General features: G+C 49.0%; 1 protein-coding gene and 1 long non-coding RNA gene across 2 annotated transcripts in view; both read right to left on the reverse strand.

Annotated features, from left to right (window-relative positions):
* Window positions 1-22,396, reverse strand: part of LOC144933345 (uncharacterized) — a 31,783-nt gene that overhangs the window by 4,430 nt on the left and 4,957 nt on the right. The window contains exons 2-14 of the mRNA XM_078858028.1: window positions 21,557-21,731; window positions 19,903-20,015; window positions 18,730-18,788; window positions 17,126-17,209; window positions 14,566-14,719; window positions 13,362-13,411; window positions 11,193-11,331; window positions 6,804-6,890; window positions 5,701-5,733; window positions 5,514-5,578; window positions 4,670-4,789; window positions 4,343-4,422; window positions 3,091-3,191 (exon numbers count right to left, since the gene is read on the reverse strand). Of these exons, the coding sequence (XP_078714154.1) occupies window positions 3,091-3,191; window positions 4,343-4,422; window positions 4,670-4,789; window positions 5,514-5,578; window positions 5,701-5,733; window positions 6,804-6,890; window positions 11,193-11,331; window positions 13,362-13,411; window positions 14,566-14,719; window positions 17,126-17,209; window positions 18,730-18,788; window positions 19,903-20,015; window positions 21,557-21,591 (1,120 nt within the window). The 5' untranslated portion in view covers window positions 21,592-21,731. The remainder of the gene's footprint in view (window positions 1-3,090; window positions 3,192-4,342; window positions 4,423-4,669; window positions 4,790-5,513; window positions 5,579-5,700; window positions 5,734-6,803; window positions 6,891-11,192; window positions 11,332-13,361; window positions 13,412-14,565; window positions 14,720-17,125; window positions 17,210-18,729; window positions 18,789-19,902; window positions 20,016-21,556; window positions 21,732-22,396) is intronic.
* LOC144933275 (uncharacterized) lies at window positions 47-3,087 on the reverse strand. Its single transcript, XR_013637002.1, has 3 exons — window positions 3,050-3,087; window positions 1,094-1,159; window positions 47-271 (listed from the first exon to the last, which is right to left on the reverse strand). It is a non-coding gene; the product is annotated as an uncharacterized LOC144933275 (long non-coding RNA).

Below are 22,396 nucleotides of genomic sequence, written 5' to 3' on the forward strand. Positions count from 1 at the left end.
CGGACGCGTCCGCGGCGGGGCCGAGGGGCGGCCTCCCTCCGGTCGGGAGGCCGCCGCTCCGTCCATCCGTGCCCGACGCCGTGGGTTTGGGCGACTTTGGGGACCTCTCGGCGAGCTGCGGCAGGGTCACGCGCTGCTCCCGGAGCTCCTTGCCGGAGTCGTCAGGCAGAAGAGACGGCGGCTGGGTGGAGCGGGTCCGATCGAAGGGACGTGGAGATGGAGCCGGGTGTATCGGAGGGAAGCTGGTGCTGTGCTGCCCGGCTGGTGACAGCTGCATGCGTGCACACATTGATCATCGTCGTCGTGATCATTCACTGGGTGCATCTCATCTACCACAGCGCTCGACAATGCGTGCCACTGTAAAGTGTGGGTGGGGGAGATACATGCAGCCCACATATATGTACAGTACGTTGAACTTCTTTCACACCGTACGTAGCAAACCGTACTAATCGGAGGTACGGGGGAAGGACAGCACACTAAATACAAAAAGCAGTTATAAAAAAATTAGTTTTCAATCTAGATTTAAAAGTGCATAGCTCCAGTGGCTTCCTAATATCGGAAGGAAGAGCCTTCCAGATGGTCACAGAAGCGCATCTGAAAGCGCATGACGTGGTGACCGTCTTTGTTCGATGGTCAGCCAAAAGCCACTGCGAGGACGACCTGAGATTGTGCCATGGTTTATGCTCCTTAACATGATCAGCGAGGTATTGTGGTTCATTTGTTGCAAGCATTTTGCATGTAATGAGCGTGTCCATGGGCTGTATTCCGTCCGCAACTCCACTCCATACGGCCTGCAGTCGCGAGGCCCACCACAGTGAAACGGCAAGCATCTTAGCACCACTAATTGGGTACTACAGGGAATAATTTTCCACCTGGAAACCCTGTGTTTCTATTTGTCACTACTATCACTACAAGGGCCGTTTGCAAGTGCAGAAGTCGGTCCGAATCCTTCATGCAACACATGAAACGTTGCCTCTCTGGCAAGGACAAGTTGAGGTGTGTGTTTAATGTGTGGCCCACAAAGGGTGTTTGAAAGTCCTCTTGGGCCCTCAGTGACGAAAAGGTTCCCCACCCTCCCGTAACGCAACCTTACCCTCTTCAGCCCCTGTTCGATGGCGCTTGTCCCTTCTGCGTCACTCTTGTCTGCTGCTTCTGACGCCTATCGTACAACACAGCAAACCATTCACAGCGTCAACTTAAAAACTACGATCGCAGTCCACAAAGGTGTTGAAGACAGTATCGTTGTTTTCACACATAAATCACCAAAAACTAAAACATGTTTAATGTAGGAAGATGCCGCTGCCTGCAGATGGCGCACCAACACCGTACATGAACCATATTGGTGGATCCCAGCCTGTGGCCGGCGGAACTCTGGCAGATGTGAAACTTTCGAGTAGTTTTAATTTTGAAATAAATGTTGACAGTTGTCTGCAAAAAAACCGCTTCATGGTTTCCAGGGACCTGCGAGTCTAGCAAGCTTGAGAACCGCTGCCACAAACAATCCCATTTGGATCTGCGGTACACAACACCGTATAACACGTCAACACGCATTACTCATTGCATAGGAGTTTAAAGGAATTGCCCCATAATGCGTTCTTGGTAAATGCTATGATTTTAACTCAAGAAGAAATAATTCTCAGCCTCAGGAAAACCGAATGCTTTTGCAGTCGCCGCACGCACTCGGTGTTGCGACTGTGCGGCTGTTTTTGGAGTGGATGTTCTGTTCCGCACTGTGACAGTGCTCGCAAAAGATTGATCTGCTTCTGCAGGAAAACTAAAATGTCAAAAACACCGAGATACAAACACACACGATCAGGGTTACATAAACACATTTTGTCTTTATCTGATCATAAGCGTCATTCAGGGCCCCCTTAGCCCAAGGGTCAGATCAGAATGTGGTTCCATCTGAGGTGGCAACAGTTTAGTGGCATGATTCCTTTTTTGACCAATATATATATTTAATGACCTACAAATATTAACGAGTTTTCAAACAATTCACTTTCATTGGCCATATAAAGCAATTCTGACCACTGACATTTTGCGATCTTGAGTGGTAGTGACAAGTTAAATATCTCGTCAGGGCCCATGCACTGCCTGTGGCTACAGAAAGTTATTCCGATGGGTAGGGTCACCCAATAAGACCTGAATACACTCAGTGGATTTTAGAGCAATTGTGGTCGGCAATCATCATTGGAAATGGCATACTTTCCAACCCTAACGATTTACGCGGGAAGTTGCACGTTTATGCCGATTCACCGCATTCCAATTTTCCACAAACCGTCGACCAATTTTTGGTGGCCAATGTTGATGACCAAGTACATTAAATGGCTGCCAGAGCTCCGTTGCTTCGAGCCATTGCCGTACTAAGTTGCCATAGTTGCCAACAGTAAACGCATTTACAATGAGCCTGCGTGGCATTTAAGCATTGCATAAGTGCAAATACTTAGCCTAAATTCCTAAGACCGACAGAGACAATTGCCCTCCTCCTTCGTCTGGTGTATGGCTCGAGAATGTGTGTAAAGCTAACAGGAATATTGAGGTTTGTGAGCAATTACCCTCAAGTTAATAATAATTTAAAATTGTATCGCGCACAGTTTTCACTCTCAGGGAGCGAGAACAACTCAGACACATGAGGAACCACAGACAGCCTAGAAGGCAACCACACTGTGAGCCGGCACTAACGATTTCCCAAGCTCTGTCATCCTTTAAATATTTCAATGTTTTTGGACAATTAAGGAGCGTAAATGCATGTCGGTGAAAACCGGAGCAGCCGGAAGAAACCCACGAGTGCAAGGAGGCAAAGCTCCATCCCCAACAGAAGGGACAGATAGTATCAGTCCGTGCTTTGCAGTACCGCCCTGCTCCTGGCGAGCCAGAGTACGGCTCCCCTTTGACAGCCATGGGAAGGGTATTTTGCAGCACTCGTGCGGCGATCCGCCAACCCTCGCCACCTTCACAGCGCTTGATTACAGGCAGCCACGTGCAAGTGCCACCGTCCACCCCTCATGCATCGTGGCATTTAGTGCGTTGCGCTGGCGCCGGAACGAACCCGCACGCTGACGTTGCGGACGGGGCGGCACGCGATGGTGCGTGCGCGAGCGGCGAGCTGCAGGGCGCCGTGCGCCTCGTGAGCAGCCTGAGCACCGGCGCTCAGTGTCACCAGCAGCGCCGTGCAGCAGCTCCCGCCCAGGCTGTAGCCAAGGGTGGGTGGGCGGGTGGGTAGGTGGGCGGGTGGGCGGGCGGGTGGGCGGGCGGGTGAGCGGGCGGGCGGGTGGGTGGGTAGGTGGGTGGGTAGGTGGGCGGGTGGGTAGGTGGGCGGGCGGGTGGGCGGGTGGGTAGGTGGGCAGGTGGGCGGGCGGGTGGGCGGGCGGGCGGGTGAGCGAGCGGGCGGGTGGGTGGGTAGGTGGGTGGGTGGGTGGGTAGGTGGGCGGGTGGGTAGGTGGGTGGGCGGGCGGGTGGGCGGGCGGGCGGGTGGGTAGGTGGGCGGGTGGGTAGGTGGGTGGGTGGGCGGGCGGGTGGTCGGGCGGGTAGGTGGGTGGGCAGGCGGGCGGGCGGGTGGGTGGGTGGGTGAGTGGGTGGGTGGGTGGGTGGGCGGGTAGGTGGGTGAGCGGGCGGGCGGGCGGGTGGGTGGGTGGGTGGGTGAGCGGGCGGGTGGGTGAGCGGGCGGGTGGGTTGGTGGGTGGGCAGGTGGGTGGGCAGGTGGGCGGGCGGGCGGGTAGGTGAGCGGGTGGGTTGGTGGGTGGGCAGGTGGGTGGGTGTGCGGTGATCGTGAAATGGGGGGAAACAGACATGGCGAGAGTATCAGTGAGATTTTTTTTTTCAGATTTCAAATCGAATGGCCAAGGCTACTGTGCAAAGTGAACATGGTGTAATTAATATTGCATGTCGTAAATTTTACTAATTATTTCTTTGCTGACCTTTGAGGGAAATGTAATGTGAGAATGTGTGTGGTACAAGGTGGCGAGATGTTATCTACCTTGCCTGGAATACAGGAGGCCGTGGGTTTGATCCTAAACCTGACGCCTGTATATTTAGAGTTTACATTTTATCCCCGTGGTCGCGTGGATTTTGCTCCGGGTCCTCTGGTTTTTACCTCCACATTTAGAATAAATATGCGTCTAGAGTATTTGCCTGCTATAAATTTCCACATAAACCACTTCGTTGAGCTATTATTTGTGGCCAGGTCGCTTCTGAAAAAGAGCCGTATAGCTCAGTGGGCTTTACCTGGTAAATAACATTTTTTATTTTAGTTTTGTTTTTTCCCCAGTGCATCCGTATAACGTGTGCACATATGCGCTTGTGTATTTGTCCGCAGTAACAACGCATGCGTGCTGTAGGGTACCAGTCGCGGAGAATGCGCGTGAGCTTGGATTCTCGGTACGGGATGTGTTGGCAGCCCGGGGTGGTCAGAGCAAAGATGACCTGACACGGCATCCACGAAAACCACATCCGCGTCAACAGACAACAAGTACCGAACAACGTATTTACATCTTCCCCGCGTACAGCGTGCGTGCTTGACTCGACAAGAATTCGCCCATTTATTTTTATCGCCGTTCATTTTTCTTCATCTTGTTCCCTTTGAAGTGGCGCATCAGCGTCTGTGTCGGCGGAGCGGGGGGCCCGCGCGGTCACACGAGCGCTGGGGGGGGGGGCGAGGTGTGACGCTCACGTTGGCGAGCAGAGTGAGCGATCGGTTGACATTCTTAGCATCGTTGATATCGTCCTCGCCGGAGGTCGGGAACAGCCTCCTCCCGCGCTCCGAGTCGCCGAGCGCTCCTCTCCGCACCACCTGCACACGGTCACGGGGAGGCGGTGGCGGTGAAGGCGTCTAAGTCGATTGGGAGAACCCGTGAATGTGGCAACGCGTGCGGCGGCGGATCGAGTTGCTGCTCGCGTTCGTGGGGTGGATGGCATTAGGCCCCGATTCATGAACCAAAATTATTAGGGCGGGGGGGGGGCGTGGTGCCGAGGGGGTATCCTGTCCAATTTCCTGAAGCACAGCAATTTATCAAATCGTTGGGAGGGCGAATCATTAGACACCCTGGCTTGTATGGGGGAATATTGCTGTACGCGCTTCGCACTAACCCTATGGGGAGCAACAGCACAGTACTTTGCTGCAATCAATTCACTGCTCCGGCATCTCAGTTCGATTCTCAGACAGGCAGTGGCGTAGCGTGGTTGACATTGGCCCTGCTGCGGGGAATTAAGTGATACCCTGTGCTTGGGCCACTCTGGTCCGTGGGGCCCGGTGCAATTGCACTGCCTGCACACGCAATCGCTACCCAGTCGACATGTAACGTTGGGGCCAATGTTTCACGTTGCCCGGGTACGCCGCTGCCCATGTGAATGCACAGCGATGGGGGTGAACAACGGTGCTCCAGAGACACGGACCGGCATTCCAGCACACGTACGTGGGATGGTTACCTCCAGCTGAAAATGAAGAACAGCTGCTTTCGCGAAACGTTTTTCATATAAAATGAGATCAAAGGGCACCGCGTGTTTGGCCGCTGTGCTGGCGATAGATCACGCAGAGTGAAGCGGAGAGGTACTTTACCCGTCCTGATCCAGCGAGATCCACCTGGCAATGGAAACAAAACAAGCCACGCTCAGCTGTGCATGCACCCCGTGTGCAAAACCGCGTCCCGCTGCTGTTAAATAAACACAGAGTTTGTGCGAAAATAAATAAAAAAAGTTACTTACAAGTGTCAGCCTTCCTGTTATGATGGTCGCTTCCTGCGCTGCAAATATCAAAGTGTTATAGATACAAGTGCTGTTCTGTACGTGCAGTGCGTCCAACGCAGCCCAGCGGTAGTAGCGCTTTCACCGCTCGTTGCAGAGTTTCGCGGTTCGAATCCGGCAAGCTGCCCTAGTTATTACTGCAGTGTGTATTGACCAGGTATGTATGTTAAACTTCTTTCACACCGTACGTAGCCAACCGTGCTTATCGGAGAAAGGGCAACAAACTGAACACAAAAAGCAGTTCTAAAGAAATTAGTTTTGAATTAAGATAAATTAGTTATCGCTTTAGACCATAAAATACTAATCGTGCTGTCTGCATCACAGGGGACATTATACATCACTTCATATAATTTAAAATGAGTAGGTCATTGTTATGCCAGAGTAATGGTGCAAATTTGCCAATTCGGAGAAAAAAAATCCACGAATTTACTCAATTGTGATTGCACCTTGTAATCATCGCCCCCTACTGGAAGACTAACGCCCGTTGGCAAGGCAGGTGCTGAGTCACCTAGTGACGCACAGGGACAGCTGCCACTGAAGGTGCCCCCTTTCAAATGTGTTGAGATATAAGACGCTTATCACGCAATCAATAGAAAAATTATTAGAACTTAGGAAACATTCAAACAACATTTTACAAGCCACATTAGCAGCAATTGTTGAAAAAAGCACAATTTGAAAGAAAAAAAACCCTACCAAATCACCTGGAATGTGCCCGATCTTGTCAGATCTCTTAAGCTAAACAGAGTTGAGTCCGGAGAGTGCTTGGATGGACCACCACCACGCATAACAGGTGCTATAGGCTACTATGTTGTGGGAAACAGAGGTCAGTCCAGCAAAATCCTTTGCTGTCTGCCTTCACCAACCCACACTGACCAGCGTGGTGAAGTATGGTTAAATAGCCCCCCACGAATCGACAGCATGGAGAGGCCTTCATCAAGCAGTGGACTGACAAAAAAAGTTTTCTACATGCAGACATGTACAGTACATCCTCAATGTAAACAGCAACACGGGGACTCTTGCATTAGTAATACGCAAAGCGAGTGGAATGTGTGGGGATAACTTACGTTGTTGTTGTGTGTGGACCACAGTCTGCACAACTGTGATATAGAATATGGTGTGGCTCCTACTGCCAATCTCCCCCTTGGAAATGCCTGGATCACAGATAAACGAATTAAACTCGCATTGGATACGATCTTTCAATTGCATAACGTTGCGTGTAAAGTCTCAAATTGTCATTTTCCCTTGTCGTTCATCCCAAGGTTAAACGTACAAATAGCACGTCTTTTCTGGATGCCAATAACAATGGTTATGCTGTTGCTCTGCTATAACATCCGCTGAAAGTGAGCTGACACGATACGATAGAAGAACTTAACAAAGGAAGCTGCGAACTTGAGCTCAAGATAAATACGATTAAAACAAAAGTTGTGAAAAAAATGTGTGAGGGCCACAACTACAGAACACGACGGAGTATGTGTACCTCGTGGAATTATTAAAGACGGACCGGGATCAGAATGATGTAATTAAAAGTGACCAAGAAAAGGGCGGAGTGCTTGAATAAAACTGAATTTTATCATGAATTGTAACAACGCATGTGCCAAATCAGTGTCCACTTGGTGCACGTTTATTGCCTGCTATTGATAAATAAATAAAAATACATCGTCTCTGACAAAGCAGATGGGACGAAAACTGAACAGTCTGCACAAACGCATTGAGAGGTGGATGCTTGGAATTAGGCAAAAGACAGAGATTAACACATCGATTTGAGACCATGTGCAAATTAGAAACATCATATTGCCTGTTAAGAAGAAGTGGATTGCGCAAGACACACCACTCAGATCGGTTAATGGCCAGAGGAGACTGGTAATGGAATGGCAGCCAACGGAGGGAATCCACTCTAAAGGCTGACGACTGTGGAGATGGAACAATGAGATCAGCTCATGTGCAGCAGCAGTAAGATGGATTGTGACATCGCGAAACCATGAGGTATGTCAACTATGTGGTGGAGGCGATCATGCAGCAGTGGATAGAACACGGATCGTGATGATTTCTTTCAGTTTTAGCTTCACACAACTTGGCCACACTTGAGTTTCAAGGTTGTGTTAATGATACGGGAGAATTTAAGAGATCGCTCATTCGTTCGAAGAAACTACTTAGCCAATCAACTCCAAAACAATTGAAATGTGCTTAAAAAAAACCTCAATATATTCATCAACTTCACACCGAGTAGGCTTTGTGACCAATATTATCCTTAAAAGCGTTTTTTTTCGGTGCGATCACGTAAATATAAATGTGTCGTTAAACCCGCCACCAGCCGACACAGCCAATAAGTAAGGTTCATCACGTAAACAAAACAAACTAGTCCAGCATACCGGTGTGTTGGAGAGTAAACCCACAACATGTACAATTAGAGTACGACGTTTCGCCATTTAATTACAACCAGCCTCATCAGGCGACAACATTTCAAGGCGACAGCCTGATAAGGCTGCCTGAAGAGAAAAATATATAACCGTCGACGTTTCAGGCAATGGCCCTTCTTCATTGCCCTGGTGACGTGGCGTTCTATGGCTTGACGCTGCCGTGCAGCAGAAACCAGTGGACCAAAAGGACAATCAATCTTGATTTGAAGCTTTCGTGACCGCAGGAATCCATACTCTTTGGTTATTTCGGTAAAGTCACAACGGTAGAAATAAAATAAAATAAATCACTTCGTTTCAAACGCAACTAAAGCGCCCCGTCCTTAAAAAAAAAACTCCATATACTCGTGATTTCTTTTATATTATTTCTACCGACGTGACTTAACCGAAAGAACCAAAGAGTAGGACAATCACTGTCACCCGGAATGCTCCTCTGCTCGGTGCTCGCGTGCCAGGAGTCTAAGGGTTTCTTAGGAACCCGTAGAAATGCGTCGACTCTATGAAAACAACAAAAACCAACAGCGCCCTTTGATTGTGCACACAGCTCCGATTTTACACTGTAGTTCGCTTTCATGTGGAAGGGTTCCAATTGGGTTATGGCAACGGACACCACGTGGAGTTTTTTTTCTTCCTCCATATTTCCGACTTTAGTTTCCTCTCACGCGGCCAGGTTCGTCGACCTTGCGATGCTCTGCGTTGTTTTTAAACAACTTCGCTTTGAGGTTTGAAAACAGCTTCGCAATCTCTTTCATTCTCATTCATAGCTCTGTACAAACGCAATCCTTTTACCTTGAACACACCTGTAAAACACGACCAGGTATGTAGCTCTTATTTGACACCTTTTATGAGGCACCTGGCCAGCATGGCAAAGTGGGCCAAAGGGGCCCTCTAGAGCTCCCTCTAGTGGAGGCCCTTCCACCAGCAGTGGTGTAATCGAGCGTGCAGGGCTGCACCTTTACCAGTTCTCATCAGCCTGGGCCTTACGACAGTATGCCATCGGGTAGTAAAGGTGCGTTCATAGTAATTATATGTTTACATGTAAACTTGTAATAAAAAAAACATCTGTGCTATTTTGTCTTGAAGTCGAGTGCTTAATTTCACTCCTGTTCATACTCTTAGTTCTTTCGGTAAAGTCACGTAGGTAAAAAATTAAATAAAAATTAATACAAATAAAACAATAAGTGCAGCAAATCTGGCTGTGACGGTCCCACCTGATGACGGAGACTTGTGTTGCCTCCGAAACGTCGTGATTTTATTGTTTTATTTTTATTAATTTTAATTTCATTTTTTACCTACATGGTGACTTTACCGAAAGAACTAAGAGTATGAATCCTTGCAGTCACGAAAGCTTCAAATCTAGAATTCACTCCTGTTCCTCTCGGTCAGTCACCCGGACAAATCTTTTTGCACCCGGCACAACACATCGAGCACATGGCCGTGGCTACAAGTCACGTGTCATCTCCAGCCCACCATTAACGCAGTAAATGTGACAAATGAAGCCCTCGTGATGTCTATTTATTCCATATGGCCATGTGTGCACATTCCACTGCCTGGAGCACGCTGTGAGCTATGCAGCACAGAGGGTGCAGGGAGGGAATGGAGCCACAGTCGCAGGTATGAGCTTGTCTTGTTTGTCTGCTCTGCTTGGTTATTGGAACCTTCAGGCGATGAAACGTAAATATTTCCCTCTAAGCAAGCAGCAGAATTAGTGATAGTATTATACAACAGCCAGTGCACTGAAAATTCGATTTTTTTTTGTTTTTATCCAGGAAAGCCTCACTCTATGAGTCTCAATATTTTTTTTTTCAGGATGGTCCCGCATTGGGATGTTTGGACTATTCCATGCATATATGGTTTGCATGTGGGAGTAAACTGGAGTACTCAGAAAATCCACCTTGCCCACTAGGGGATACATCTTCAAAGCTCCACACGGAAGGATTCACGAATCCACTTGCCATCCCCTGGCCACCTGAGAGCCCAACATGGTCCACAGACCTTTGACTGCAAAGCTCTGGATTTATACCGGCGAGCGCCACCACACCCAGCATTTGTAACAGCCACCGATGATTGCAAAAATATCAGCTGAGTCATTAACCTGACCTACAGCCTGCTGAAGTGGACACAATCCCGACCCTCGGTGAGTTTGAGTTTTTTTCATTTTCAGGTACAGGTGGTAGATTCATTACCGGACAGCAGAGGCAGTACGTGTTGTGATATAAACAGTGCTGGGTTCTCTCAAAGCACGTCTTCTGGGAGGCTGCATAGATTTCCAACAGGGCCCCATCTGGTGCGGGTGTCTCTGATGAAACTGCTATGATTGCAATCGCTTTGTTTTTAATCAAACTGAAGACCTTGAGCCGTCACGTCCTGTGTGGTATTTAAAAAGCGGGAGAAATAAACCAGCTTATTAGAATCAAAATGTCTTTATCTAAGACGAGTACCTTACCGCTCTGCCAAACCGCATTGTTTCTCATAGTGTAAGTTTACAGAAATGTGATAACTTGAATTGCATGGAATCCATCATGTGTAGCTCATTTCAACTTCAACTTATTCACTGCATCCTGAATGGATATATTCCACAAAATACAGAGGTCATAATATACATTTCTATCCGGTTTGTGAGTAGGATAAGTATTTTGGAACTATGCAGATATATATATTTAGCCATCCAATCGATATTCCAAACAATCTGTAACAAAATAAATCGCACTCAGTTGAGCACTTGCAATGCAAAGACAAAATCCCCCATATAGCCTCAACAAAATGTTGGGGCAAGTGCTGTCAGCGAGTACCTATGAAGGCTGGCACGGCACACGAGGGGGTGGGTGGCCAGCACCATGCCTGGGCGCCTTTATTTCCCTAGTGGCGATGTTTACACACCGCACCAGGCACTCATTTGAGGCTGAGTCGACCTAGGGGAGGCCCAGGACCGGTTCAGACAATCGTCACTGGTGGTGGCCGTGAGCGGGATATGAAACCGGGTGGCTAGGTTTGTAGTGCAGTACGCCAACCACTGTACAAAGACGTGCATACACACACCTGCGCTCCGATTGGTCATGCCCTTCCTGAAAGCCTTGAGCAAACCTTCCACGGATGTCACCTCCGTCTCGACGAGCCCCTCCAACGACACTGCCTCGTCAGTTTCATGGATTCGGATTCTGTCTGTATGCTGGTGATCCTTCGGGCAAAATTATAACAACAGCAACGGTCAAATAAGTTAATCAAGTTGGCTGAGTAATGCAAAATGAAAACGGTGTTTATTGTAGCTTTATTGTAGGCGGATATCCACTCTACACTATGGAATATGTAAGTGTATAGAAATCAGAATGTTATCATGTGAAATGGGTGACATTCACAAGTTGGCAGAGGGCCTTTTGAGTCTGACGAGCCCCCTGTGTAAGCAATGTCCCATCGTCTCCACCGAGACGGAGCAATCCGCTAAACTTCAATGACCCTCGGCCATCAATGTGAGGATCACACTGAGAATATCTTTGGTTGTGTTGTTAGAAAAAAAACTTGATAACCCACACACGTAGATAAGATATCAATGACAACCATTGCTAGCACGATAGGAACACTTCACAATCCACTTGTTATTTTGTTTAAAAAAATGTTTTATATATAATTTCCCCACATTTTTTGTCCACTCAATCCACTAATTCTCAACAAAAGCCGAGTTACTATCTGGATAATACTTTTGTGGGTTATCAATTATATATTTTTTCACAACACCATTCATTTATTAACTATAAAAGCACAACTGATACCTTTCTTTAAATTTGGTGATTATCACATTCTGTGTCCTGGGCTCCGATTCTGTTGCCGTGGATGTGAGCGTGTAAATATTGAATGAACCGGCATTCTACAATGGGAGTTTATTGACCGGAATGCATGAGACTTGACGTAGGCCAACCAACCAGAAGGTCGTACAGTCGCTCATTCCACAGCTGAATGAAGGAAACGACGACCCGATGTGTGCAGCCAACGCTTGACTTTTGTATCCCTGCACTCACAAGTCAGACACGTCAAAATGAGTGGCAAGAGTATTGTTGCATGTGTAGGGGTGTTAGAGAGAGAGCCCGTTATGCATGGCAGCTTATGGCAAACAAACACAGTGGGCGGGGCTACGTGAGTGCACGGGGAGGTGCTCTCTACGACGTCCGCGCCAGGCACCCCGGGGGGGCCCCACCCCTCAGCGGGGGGTTGGGTATAAAAGGGGATGTATCGGAGGGCTCGGGGTTCTTGTTAAGCTAACCAGTGAAGACTGAAGACGTCTTAGCTAGAGCCCTGGACTCCCCTGGTTCGCCGTCCTTATCAGGGCCGAACAGGACCGAGCCAGCGGCGTGGTCCCGAGATCCACAGCCGGTGCTCTTGTCAGCGCTGGTCTGGGACTCAGGGTACCGGGCCCGACTTACCAGTGTCAGGCCAGATAGCCTCCCCTAGCCCGTTAGAGGAGGACTAGGAGGCAGGCTAGGAAGTAGCTAGCGCGTGTATCCCCAGCTAGCCGGGTGAGGGGGCCGACACCCCCTCTAGTGTTGTATGCCAGAACCGTGCTGTGTGAATAAAACCCGTGTGCCTCCAACTCCGGCGTCCAAGAGTCGTGAACTCTATTACACATGCAAATGGTGATTTATAGACAGCAAATGGAACAATTGCGACCACAAAACTGGTCCTTGTGTGCCACATGACGTGAACGTACCACGTGTTTAATTCACACAGCCTTGTCTGAGACCACCAACTTAAAACGTCCAAATTATGCCCATTTTACTACTGTCAATGGCAAAATGAGTGGTGTTGGATTCACCGCAGCAAAGGTTTGGTACAAAAAATAACAGCTCTTGGAACAGTTTTATGGACCAAGTTTGTTTTAAATTCTAAGGCTCCCTGGTCTCGTGTTGTGATGAAAAACAAAAATGGCATTCTTAAATTCCAGAAAAAAACAAGATGTGTGTTAAATGGTCCGTAATCTACTCATGGCACTGTCACTCGCTTTAACAGTTTGAGCATTAGATTAACAAACAGTACCAACATTACTCACAATTCACGCACTCGCACAAATGCGAGCTTGTTTTGCCAAGGGTGAGTAAAGTCAACATGGGTCCTATCCACGATCCGCATATAGAACTGTTCTGGCCAACCATCTCCAAGAGACAAGAACACACCGCCTTAGGCAACGGTGGTGATGCATCAACCCAAGTCATGCCCTACTCCAGGAGCCATGTCCACGCTGAGCGGGTAGATGGGAACCATCTTGAATGCTAGGGGGCAGGGGAATAACGTTTCTGTGGGGGCCCATGTGGAGTAGCCAAGAGGGCCCATGTGGAGTAACCAAGAGGGCCCATGTGGAGTAGCCAAGGGAACCCATGTGGAGTAGCCAAGGGGGCCCATGTGGAGTAGCCAAGAGGATCCATGTGGAGTAACCAAGAGGGCCCATGTGGAGTAGCCAAGGGAACCCATGTGGAGTAGCCAAGGGGGCCCATGTGGAGTAGCCAAGAGGATCCATGTGGAGTAACCAAGAGGGCCCATGTGGAGTAGCCAAGGGAACCCATGTGGAGTAGCCAAGGGGGCCCATGTGGAGTAGCCAAGGGGGCCCATGTGGAGTAGCCAAGAGGATCCATGACCATTATTAAAGGAAGACACAACCTTTCCTCCTGTCTGAAAGTAAATTACGTAATTTGCGGGTACAATTGTTCAAATTTGGACCACGACGTCAGTACAATACGGCCTATTCTCCTCAGGAAATCTTCAACGTCCAATGTGAAGCGGGCGGTGAATGCGTCATGGTTAATAAACCCACAATATTAACCAGCGTGGCCTTGTGTATTTGACCTGCGAGCTTCTGCAATAAGCAGCGAGCACGCGCTACCACTGGGCCGCGTCCCCGCTTGTGCGAAATTCTGTGATGTGAGGTGCACTCTTGTGACTGAAACACTTAACGCGTAGGTTTTTTTCCGACTTCATGGATCTTATGCCAGAGATATGTGGCGCAGTTTCAAGCAAAACGTCGCGTATCTAATGATTAATTATGGCTGCGAGAATTATTGAGCTCAACAATAATTGGCGTGTTCAATGTCTGTAAGTGCAACAATTTAATGTGTGTTGGTGAGGTGGGGGGTGGGTCTGTCTAACGACCCAGATCTGGCCAGATAATTTCGTGGCCTAACCCAACAATCGATTGTGGATAAAATAAATAAATAACTGCGGATTTTATTTCGATTTAAAGCTTTCGTGACTGCAGGGATTCATCTTCTTGGTTCTTTCGGTAGAGTCACGTAGAATGGAAATAATACAATTAAAAAAATAAAACATAATAAACGTCGTGAGAATTATTTTATTATTTTATAATTTCCCTTCTACGTGACTTTACCGAAAGAACCAAGAAGAAGAATTGCGGATTTGTGCACTCGCCCACCCTGGAAGATGTCCTCAGCTGCGCGCGAAAGCAGCCCGCGCTGGCGGCCGCCGCCGAGCCCCGTGCCGTAGAGCGAGTGCGTCTTCCCCGTGGCCGGGGCGCCGTACGTGGCCACACAGCCGTGGAAACCGTCGAGCACACGCCGCGCCAGGGGCTGCATGCACACAAACCCCCACGCACACACGCACGCGCACATATATACAAAGACAAAGATCCCCCGTATAGCCTTAACAGACTGTAGGGGCAAGTGCTGTTAGCGAGCACCTGTGAAGGCCGGAACGGTACACGAGGGTGTGGGTGGCCTGCACCACGCCCGACCGCCTTTGTCTCCCCAGTGGCGATGTTTACGCACCGCACCAGGTACTCATTTGAGGCTGAGTCGACATAGGGGAAGCCGAGGACCGGTTCAGATAATCGTCACTGGTGTTAGCCGTGAGCGGGAATCGAACCCGGTCGCCAGGTTCGTAGTGCAGCGCGCTAACCGCTACACTACCGCATGCACACACACACACAACAAAGACAAAGATACCCCGTGTAGCTCTAACAGACTGTTGGGGCAATACTGTTAGAGAGCACCCATGAAGGCCGGCACACCACATGAGTGGATAGGTAGTCAGCACCACGCCCGGCCGCCTTTGTCTCTCCAATGACGATGTTTATACGCAGCGCATCAGGTACTTATTTGAGGCTGGGTTGATTTTGGGGAGGCCGAGGACTGGTTTAGATAATCGTCACTGGTCTTGACTATGAGCGGTAATCGAACTCACGCACGCATACACGCACACGCACGCACCGCCAGCATTTTAGAAAAGTTTTAAATATTCGCTTTCGGGGATATTTGCTTTTTCTGAGTGTTGGCAGTCGTGCGAGACACGTGAGTGCCTCAAGTAAAGTGTCTCAGTAACCACGGTTTACCATCTCACCAAGCAAGCTGAGATGTAAACCAAGTCTGGTATTGGTGCCATCTCATTGCTCGAGTACAAAAAAGCTACCAATGATAGACCACGCCACAAACACTTGTGATAGATTATTTTACATGCCTTTGTCATTGCTTTGCTGGAAAAACGTCTCCCCCTGCCGTGTCAGTCATAGGGGTTGTTTGACTAAACTACACCACACTGGTGAAGGAGTGGCGGTATACAGGACTGGCCAGATATCACTCACCACGGATGTAAGCTGTAGCAGGGAATCGAACTCAGGTCACCGGATTCACAGTGCTCACCACTACGCCACAATTCTGTCCATAAGCAACGTATTAATTAAATATGTAGGCGTGTGAACGGTGTGGCGACATCCACAGCGCTGGCCAATATGACCTCTTAACCTTTGATAAGGCGCATAATAGTTTCTATTGATTATTTGATTGAAATGTGTTCTTACACTTGCAGTACACGAATCGTGTGCAAAAGAAATCAATAAGTCGTATGTGCTTGGTCCAGGTTACCCCTGCAGCCACAAGAGACTCTAAACTCAACACAACAGCAACGACAAAACTATTGATACTTCAATTTACCCCGAAACCTCACAATCACAGACTCCCGAGGGATAATCATGAATTACCCAACACATGACATGGCTGACCTCACTGACCCTCACGTGATAGCCAAATATAAATGCAATTTTAATAACTATTAAGCCCATCAACAACACGGGCAGCAGACGTTATTTTGCCTTACCCAAAGGTGCATGTCGTAACTTTCCTTCAGGCAACACACAGTACCACAATGTAATTATTTCTCAATTAATATCGACCCTTAAATCTCACGATACATGCATCAAATTGCGTATGTAATTATGTTTTTCCCTGATTCGTGTCTACTGCATATTGTGTGAAATGCTTTAATGTCTCCCAGCAGCCCCAAGAGATATCATTCAAATATTGATTGAATTCTCTGACGTGGCAGCAATAAAGTGGTCGAGTGATTTGCATATCAATCTGTGGCAACACACAGGAGCATAGGAAGACATCTGTGGCCACTAGAGGCTTTATACGATTCACAGCAATGTTAAGTTGTAAAAAAAAAACTTGTCAATGCTCGAATTAAATTGCGACCCTGAATTACGGCCATTCATTCGGGGAGGAGGTAAATCGTCCCACCCACGGCGTCTCTTCAATAATTATTCATCGAGTGAACAAGTGACGACGCTGCAGCACAATGGAACAATGAATGGTCGCCACAGTGGCGAGATGTTAACTACCTCGCCTGGTATACAGGAGGGTCGTGGGTTCGATCCCGACCCTGCCGCTTGTATGTTTGCAGTTTGCATGTTCTCTCTCTCTCCCCGTGGTCGTGTGGATTTTTCTCCGGCTCCTCTGGGTTTTCCCCTCCACATTTAGAATCAACGTCACGTGTTTAGAGAGTATTTGGCCGCTATACATTTCCACATAGGCCACTTTGTCGGGCTGTCATTCGTGGGCCAGGTCGCTTCTGAAAAATATCCATATAGGCTCAGTGGACCTTACCTGGTAAGAACAAAAAACAGTTCAGTTTTATAATAAAAACAAGTCTAGTTTAGATTCATATCGGCCATCGTTTTTACGGAGAGCAGCGGCCGCTACCTTGGCAATGGCCTCGTACACGTCCCTCTGCGAGGCATCCTCATCCAGCACCGCGTCAAACTCCAGCACCTGCGTCTGGTTCCCCTGTCACACGCGCCGAGCCGCACAAGCACCAATTAGCAGCTGCCACCTGATCCACACCCAGAGCCGGCCCAGCCACTAAGCGACCCTTGCAATTGCAAAGGGCCCCGTGGCCAGCAGAGGGCCCCCTAGAGTCACTGCTAGCTAGTGGGTGAAAAAAATCATTCATCAAAGGGGCCTCCAACCAAATTTTGCTTAGGGCCCCCAAAGGTCTAGGGCCGGTTCTGTCCACACCGCACGCGTCACGTTCTCATTTCAGGCCGCACCGTCGACTGGAACACGCGCGTCGATTGCACGCCCGCTCGTGGCACGGCAAGCGCCGTTAGGCCTGCAGCAGTCGCTCTCTCGCGTGAATAGAAGGCGATGACTACGGGTGCCAGCAGAGAAGAGGCCTCGATCCAACGGCACACGGCAATGGATGATGACCAAGATGATGAAGACTGCTTGGGAATTGTAGAACATCAACTTTCTCAAGAAAGTGCGGATTAAGTATAGAGAGGAAAGCCGAAGAGTTTGTGGCAGAAAAGTGGCCTTGGCTGAAAGGGAAAGTCTGTACGGCAAATCTCCAATGTGTTTGGGGTTTGTAACGCATGTTGTACAATACAACCCGAAAATACCATCGAATAGCTACGCAGCTAAACCGCATAAACCCATTGAGAAATGTTGCGGCTGATTATGGGGTATGGATAAAAGTGATGGTGTATGATTAAGCTTAAAAACCAACACTGAACTCCACAGAGATGAGAGCGTTTAGGTGGATGACGGATGTATCAAGGACAGACCACATCACAAACGAGACCACTAGGGAATGAGTGAAAGTGGCACCCATTACCGAGAGCGTGATGGAGTATCGTCTAGACCAGGGGTCAGCAACCTGCGGCTCCAGAGACGCAAGCGGCTCTTTAAGGACTGCTTCGTGACGTTATTTATTACGGACCGCAGTCCCGTATTCACACGCATTGCGGCTCTTGAAATAATGATTTTTTTTATTGAATTCGAACAAAAAATGTCTCTTCTTGTATTTTAGTTGCTGACCCCTGGTCTAGATTGTGTGTACATGCCGAGAGCAGAGACACGGATTACACGGGTAAGAGAGTGCAGAACAAGCGTTTAATCATTTATTTCTGCATCATTATTAGTATCATCGTCTGCTTGTCTTGCTGAGCCAGGCGGCAACCAACTCATCATCACAGCGGTGCACTCGGCTGCTCCTGGCGTGGTTATCTGGCTTGATCACCTGAATGTGAAATTGCAGTCGTTGCTCCAAATCTACACCAGCCATACGAAAGAAGGATAGCTGTGTGGAGGGAGGGCTCTCAGACCACCGACCACAATTTCGTCGGATGACCCAAGAAATGGGGGACGGCGAAGACAGATGAAGAGACAAGGAACTGTGGCGTCGACGGGGATTTGCGCACAAGAAACGAGAGTGGGGAGTGAAAACCCCAAAAGAAAGCCGACCCCAAATAATGGGAAACTGCACTGAGAAGAGACGATGAACTTCTGAATACACCAGTCCTCACCCGGCCAGTGTTGATTTGAACTCCATGCTGTCCTTCTACTTTCACGCATCGCTTTGTCTCTGCAGCACAAGACACAGTGTGTCAATGGATACCGTGACAAGGCTATGGCTCACAAATGGGAGGCAATGATAATTATCCATAGATTGTTATTATTACTACGTGTGAATTACTGGCTGCACATGGCATCAGTCTCTCTCGGGGTTTTCAGTCTTTAGTGAGACGAGCAGCTGTATTCATTGATGATCGAAATAATAAAGCGGCGTATGACGTTCATGATGATGATGCTGTTGATATTGATGATGATGGTGGTGATGATGATGATGATGGTGGTGATAATAAATATCGTCCTGCATGTGCCTGTCTGGTGGACTAAGCGCTGATATTGAAACGACTGCCATCGCAATAAGTCTCTAAATTAGACCACCTGGACCTGTTACCCAAGACTGGAGTTTTGTAGCCTCCTCAAACTAGAACCACGAACCACCACTCATCTTCTTTCTACCGGCTATCAACCAAAAAAAACACGCCGTCTGCTTCACAGTGGATGTTAAAGTTCCCATGACGTCGGTTACAAGAGCGGGCCATTTTGTGCCGACACTATTGTCCAAATTTGCCAAGTGTGAAAAACGACCCACGAATCACTCACTTGGTATATACATAGCAATAATCACCCACTACCACAAAAACTTGCCAGGACCCTCCCCCAAAAAGTGTCACGAGCCGAATTGTATTGCAGCCCGACAGATCGGCTCATCTTTAACTCAGAGTTATACCGCGAGCAACTGAGCCTTCCATGCAAAGTTCTCAGCGATACAATTGCAGTAAACCACATGCCAACGTTACGCCAACGTTGGAATACGGTTGGGACCTTTGGCCCAACGTTGGCGCCCTACGTTACAAGTATACAGGGATGCTCTCTGCATATTATTAACGTTGGAGGGGGGAGTAATTCGTGGAACTTCAGCAGTGCGGACCACTGACGAGATCCATCATTGGCGAGATCGCCCGTTGACCGAATGCGTTTCGCCACCGAGCCTCGGCAACGATCTCGCATTGGGTTTCGTGCCGGAAAACCCACGCCACCGATGGACGATGTTAACCGAATTGTCTCCCCCGTTGCCCTCCACGCATGCGGCCCCCGCGCGACCACGCGGCACGCCTGGGGGGACGCACCGTCGCTCTTGTCTCCCGGGCGCAGGCGAACCAGGACGCGGAAGCTGTCCCAGGGCGCGTCTTCGGACTCGGCGCCTCGAGTCGTCTCCCAGCCGGAGGCGCGCTCCCCCCCGCTGCACGGTCACAATGGCGAGCAGAACGCGCGCAACGCATGAAACCAATGGCTTGGTGATTAGGTTGGCTACGTACGGTCCGAAAGAAGTTCAACATACATAAGGAACATTAAGCTGCTGCTGCTGCCAGTAGTGCGCAAGCACAACTATAACGAACACACTCAAAGCATTCGTCAATAACAATGTCGTGGCCTTAAAAGGCAAAATGTATCACTGGCGACAATTCGGCCAATGGCCCTTCTTCACGTAGCACGTAAATAGAGTGGCAAGAGAGAGAGAGAAGGAAATTGCCACGATTTGTAAATGACATCGGTTTAATTATCTTTTAAAACTTACTTTATTGAATTTCATCGGAAATAAATAACATTCATAGAATATACTTCACCAACCCGCACTGACCAGCTGTGGTGAAGTATGACTTAAAAATAAAAAACAGCCACAATGACCTACATGGCGTGGGTGTGTAGGCCTTAATCCAACAGCGGATTCACCAAGGGCTGAAAATAAAATAAAATAATTTAAACACATTCCTGCGGAGGGAGCTGGTAGGAACGTTGGGTTGCTCGGTCAATGGCCAGGGTCAACGGCGGCATGGTGTATTCCGCAAATATGCCCGACTGTGAGGGCGGGCAGAAGCCGGCGTGAGTAGGTTAAACCATGAGTTTTATAAGGGCACCACGGGGTGACCAGCCCCTCCCCACCCAGCCCCACCCCTCCCACACCCCACCCAGCCCCACAATCCCCACCCAGCCCCTCCCCACCCAACCCCACCCCTCCCACCCCCCCCAACCCCTCCCCACCCTCCCCTCCCCACCCAGCCCCTCCCTCCCCACCCAGCCCCGCCCTGCACGACGGACGGACACAATAATCCGCTGTGGGCTGGTGTAACCAGGAGGTTCCTACCAGTATTATTATCAGGTCTAGGAAGGCTCGACGCGATCGATGAAATGATTATTTCAACCGTCGATGATGGTCGCAGCTCGACTTGGCATCACCGACCCCGGTGGCTCAGCAGCAGAGCGAGTGGCTCGCAATCGTTTGATTAGTTCACATCCTGGTTTGGGGTTGACTCAGCCCATCATCTCTTCTAGGTCGATGCAATATATACCACTTTGGCAGCGGGGGGGGGGAGTTAAAAGTGATTGTCTTATGGATATACTCGCCCCTGCCATACGAATGTGGAATTTCCAGCACTGGCTCTGTGCTGCGAACGTGGAGATGAGCACCACCTCAATGCTCATTCCATTTGAGCAGAAAATCACGTGGTGTATGGGTCTGTGACATTTGGCTGGTCTCTATGTAAGTCTATGAGTCTCTATGTAAGTCTGTGTTTCATGTACGTGTGAGTCTATGAGTCTCTAAGTCTACGGGATCTGTGTGTATGGATAGTGGATGTGACTGGGGAAGAGGCACGGGTTTCGAAACACGTAGAGAAAGACAAGCGCGAGCAGCCGATCCCCCACGCAACAATGTGACTAATTATAATAATAATAATGCGTCGGAACAACAACAACATCGATGCTACAGCGCTGGATTCTCACTCTTTAGGTGGCACCACGTCCTCGTCTCGCTCCATCGGGACTCCTGCAAGGGGACGGAGACGCGGGGCCCGATCCTCCCTGTGATCCTCGTGCGGGGGTCCTGGGTCCTCTGGGTCCGCCGGGTCCCCTGTGTGTCCCGATGTCTTGCGTCGCTGGCGCGGGAGCCGCAGGTTGTCTGTGGAGTTGGGGATGTCCGCGGAGCGGGAGAAGAGAGCCGGGAGGGGTGGGGAGAGAGAGAGACAGGAGGGGTTAGGGAGTGAGCACGTGCAACAGAGCTCTCCAAATCACTGCTGAGTCAATCGTCATGACGAGCATCATCAGCCAATTCGCCAAGCCTGACTCTGCTGATGAGACACGGACATGGAATGTCGAACACCGGTCCTGAGTTGTCTTGTCTTAGACCAATGCTGCTAAATAGATGGACTCCCTTAAGGCCGTGTGGCCGATGGAATGTGTAAAACAAACCATTCATGAAATGTTACGTGGAGAGACGACAATGCAAAGGAGGCCTATTTTGCATCGTATTTATTTAATTTCTGCACACTACCTATGTTTGTATCCACGACGAAGCTAATGCTTATAGTTGTGGTATGTATCAACAACCATCTGCTAGATTAAAGGCTTCCCCAAGTTATCACAGTCTATCATTCAAATACCGTACGAACAATTCCTCGGCCATGTGATGGTACATCGAGAACTAGAATCTGTTCTAAAATCATAGATCATCATTCTCGGGACACATGCAAAGTGTGTTGCATGAAAAAAACGTCACGATTTTGCCCTGCGTGAAAATAATTAACGGCTACATTTAGACGAATGGGGTGAACACAGCTGTACAAA

This window comes from Lampetra fluviatilis, chromosome 7, assembly GCF_964198595.1.
Source record: "Lampetra fluviatilis chromosome 7, kcLamFluv1.1, whole genome shotgun sequence".
NCBI lineage: Eukaryota > Metazoa > Chordata > Hyperoartia > Petromyzontiformes > Petromyzontidae > Lampetra > Lampetra fluviatilis.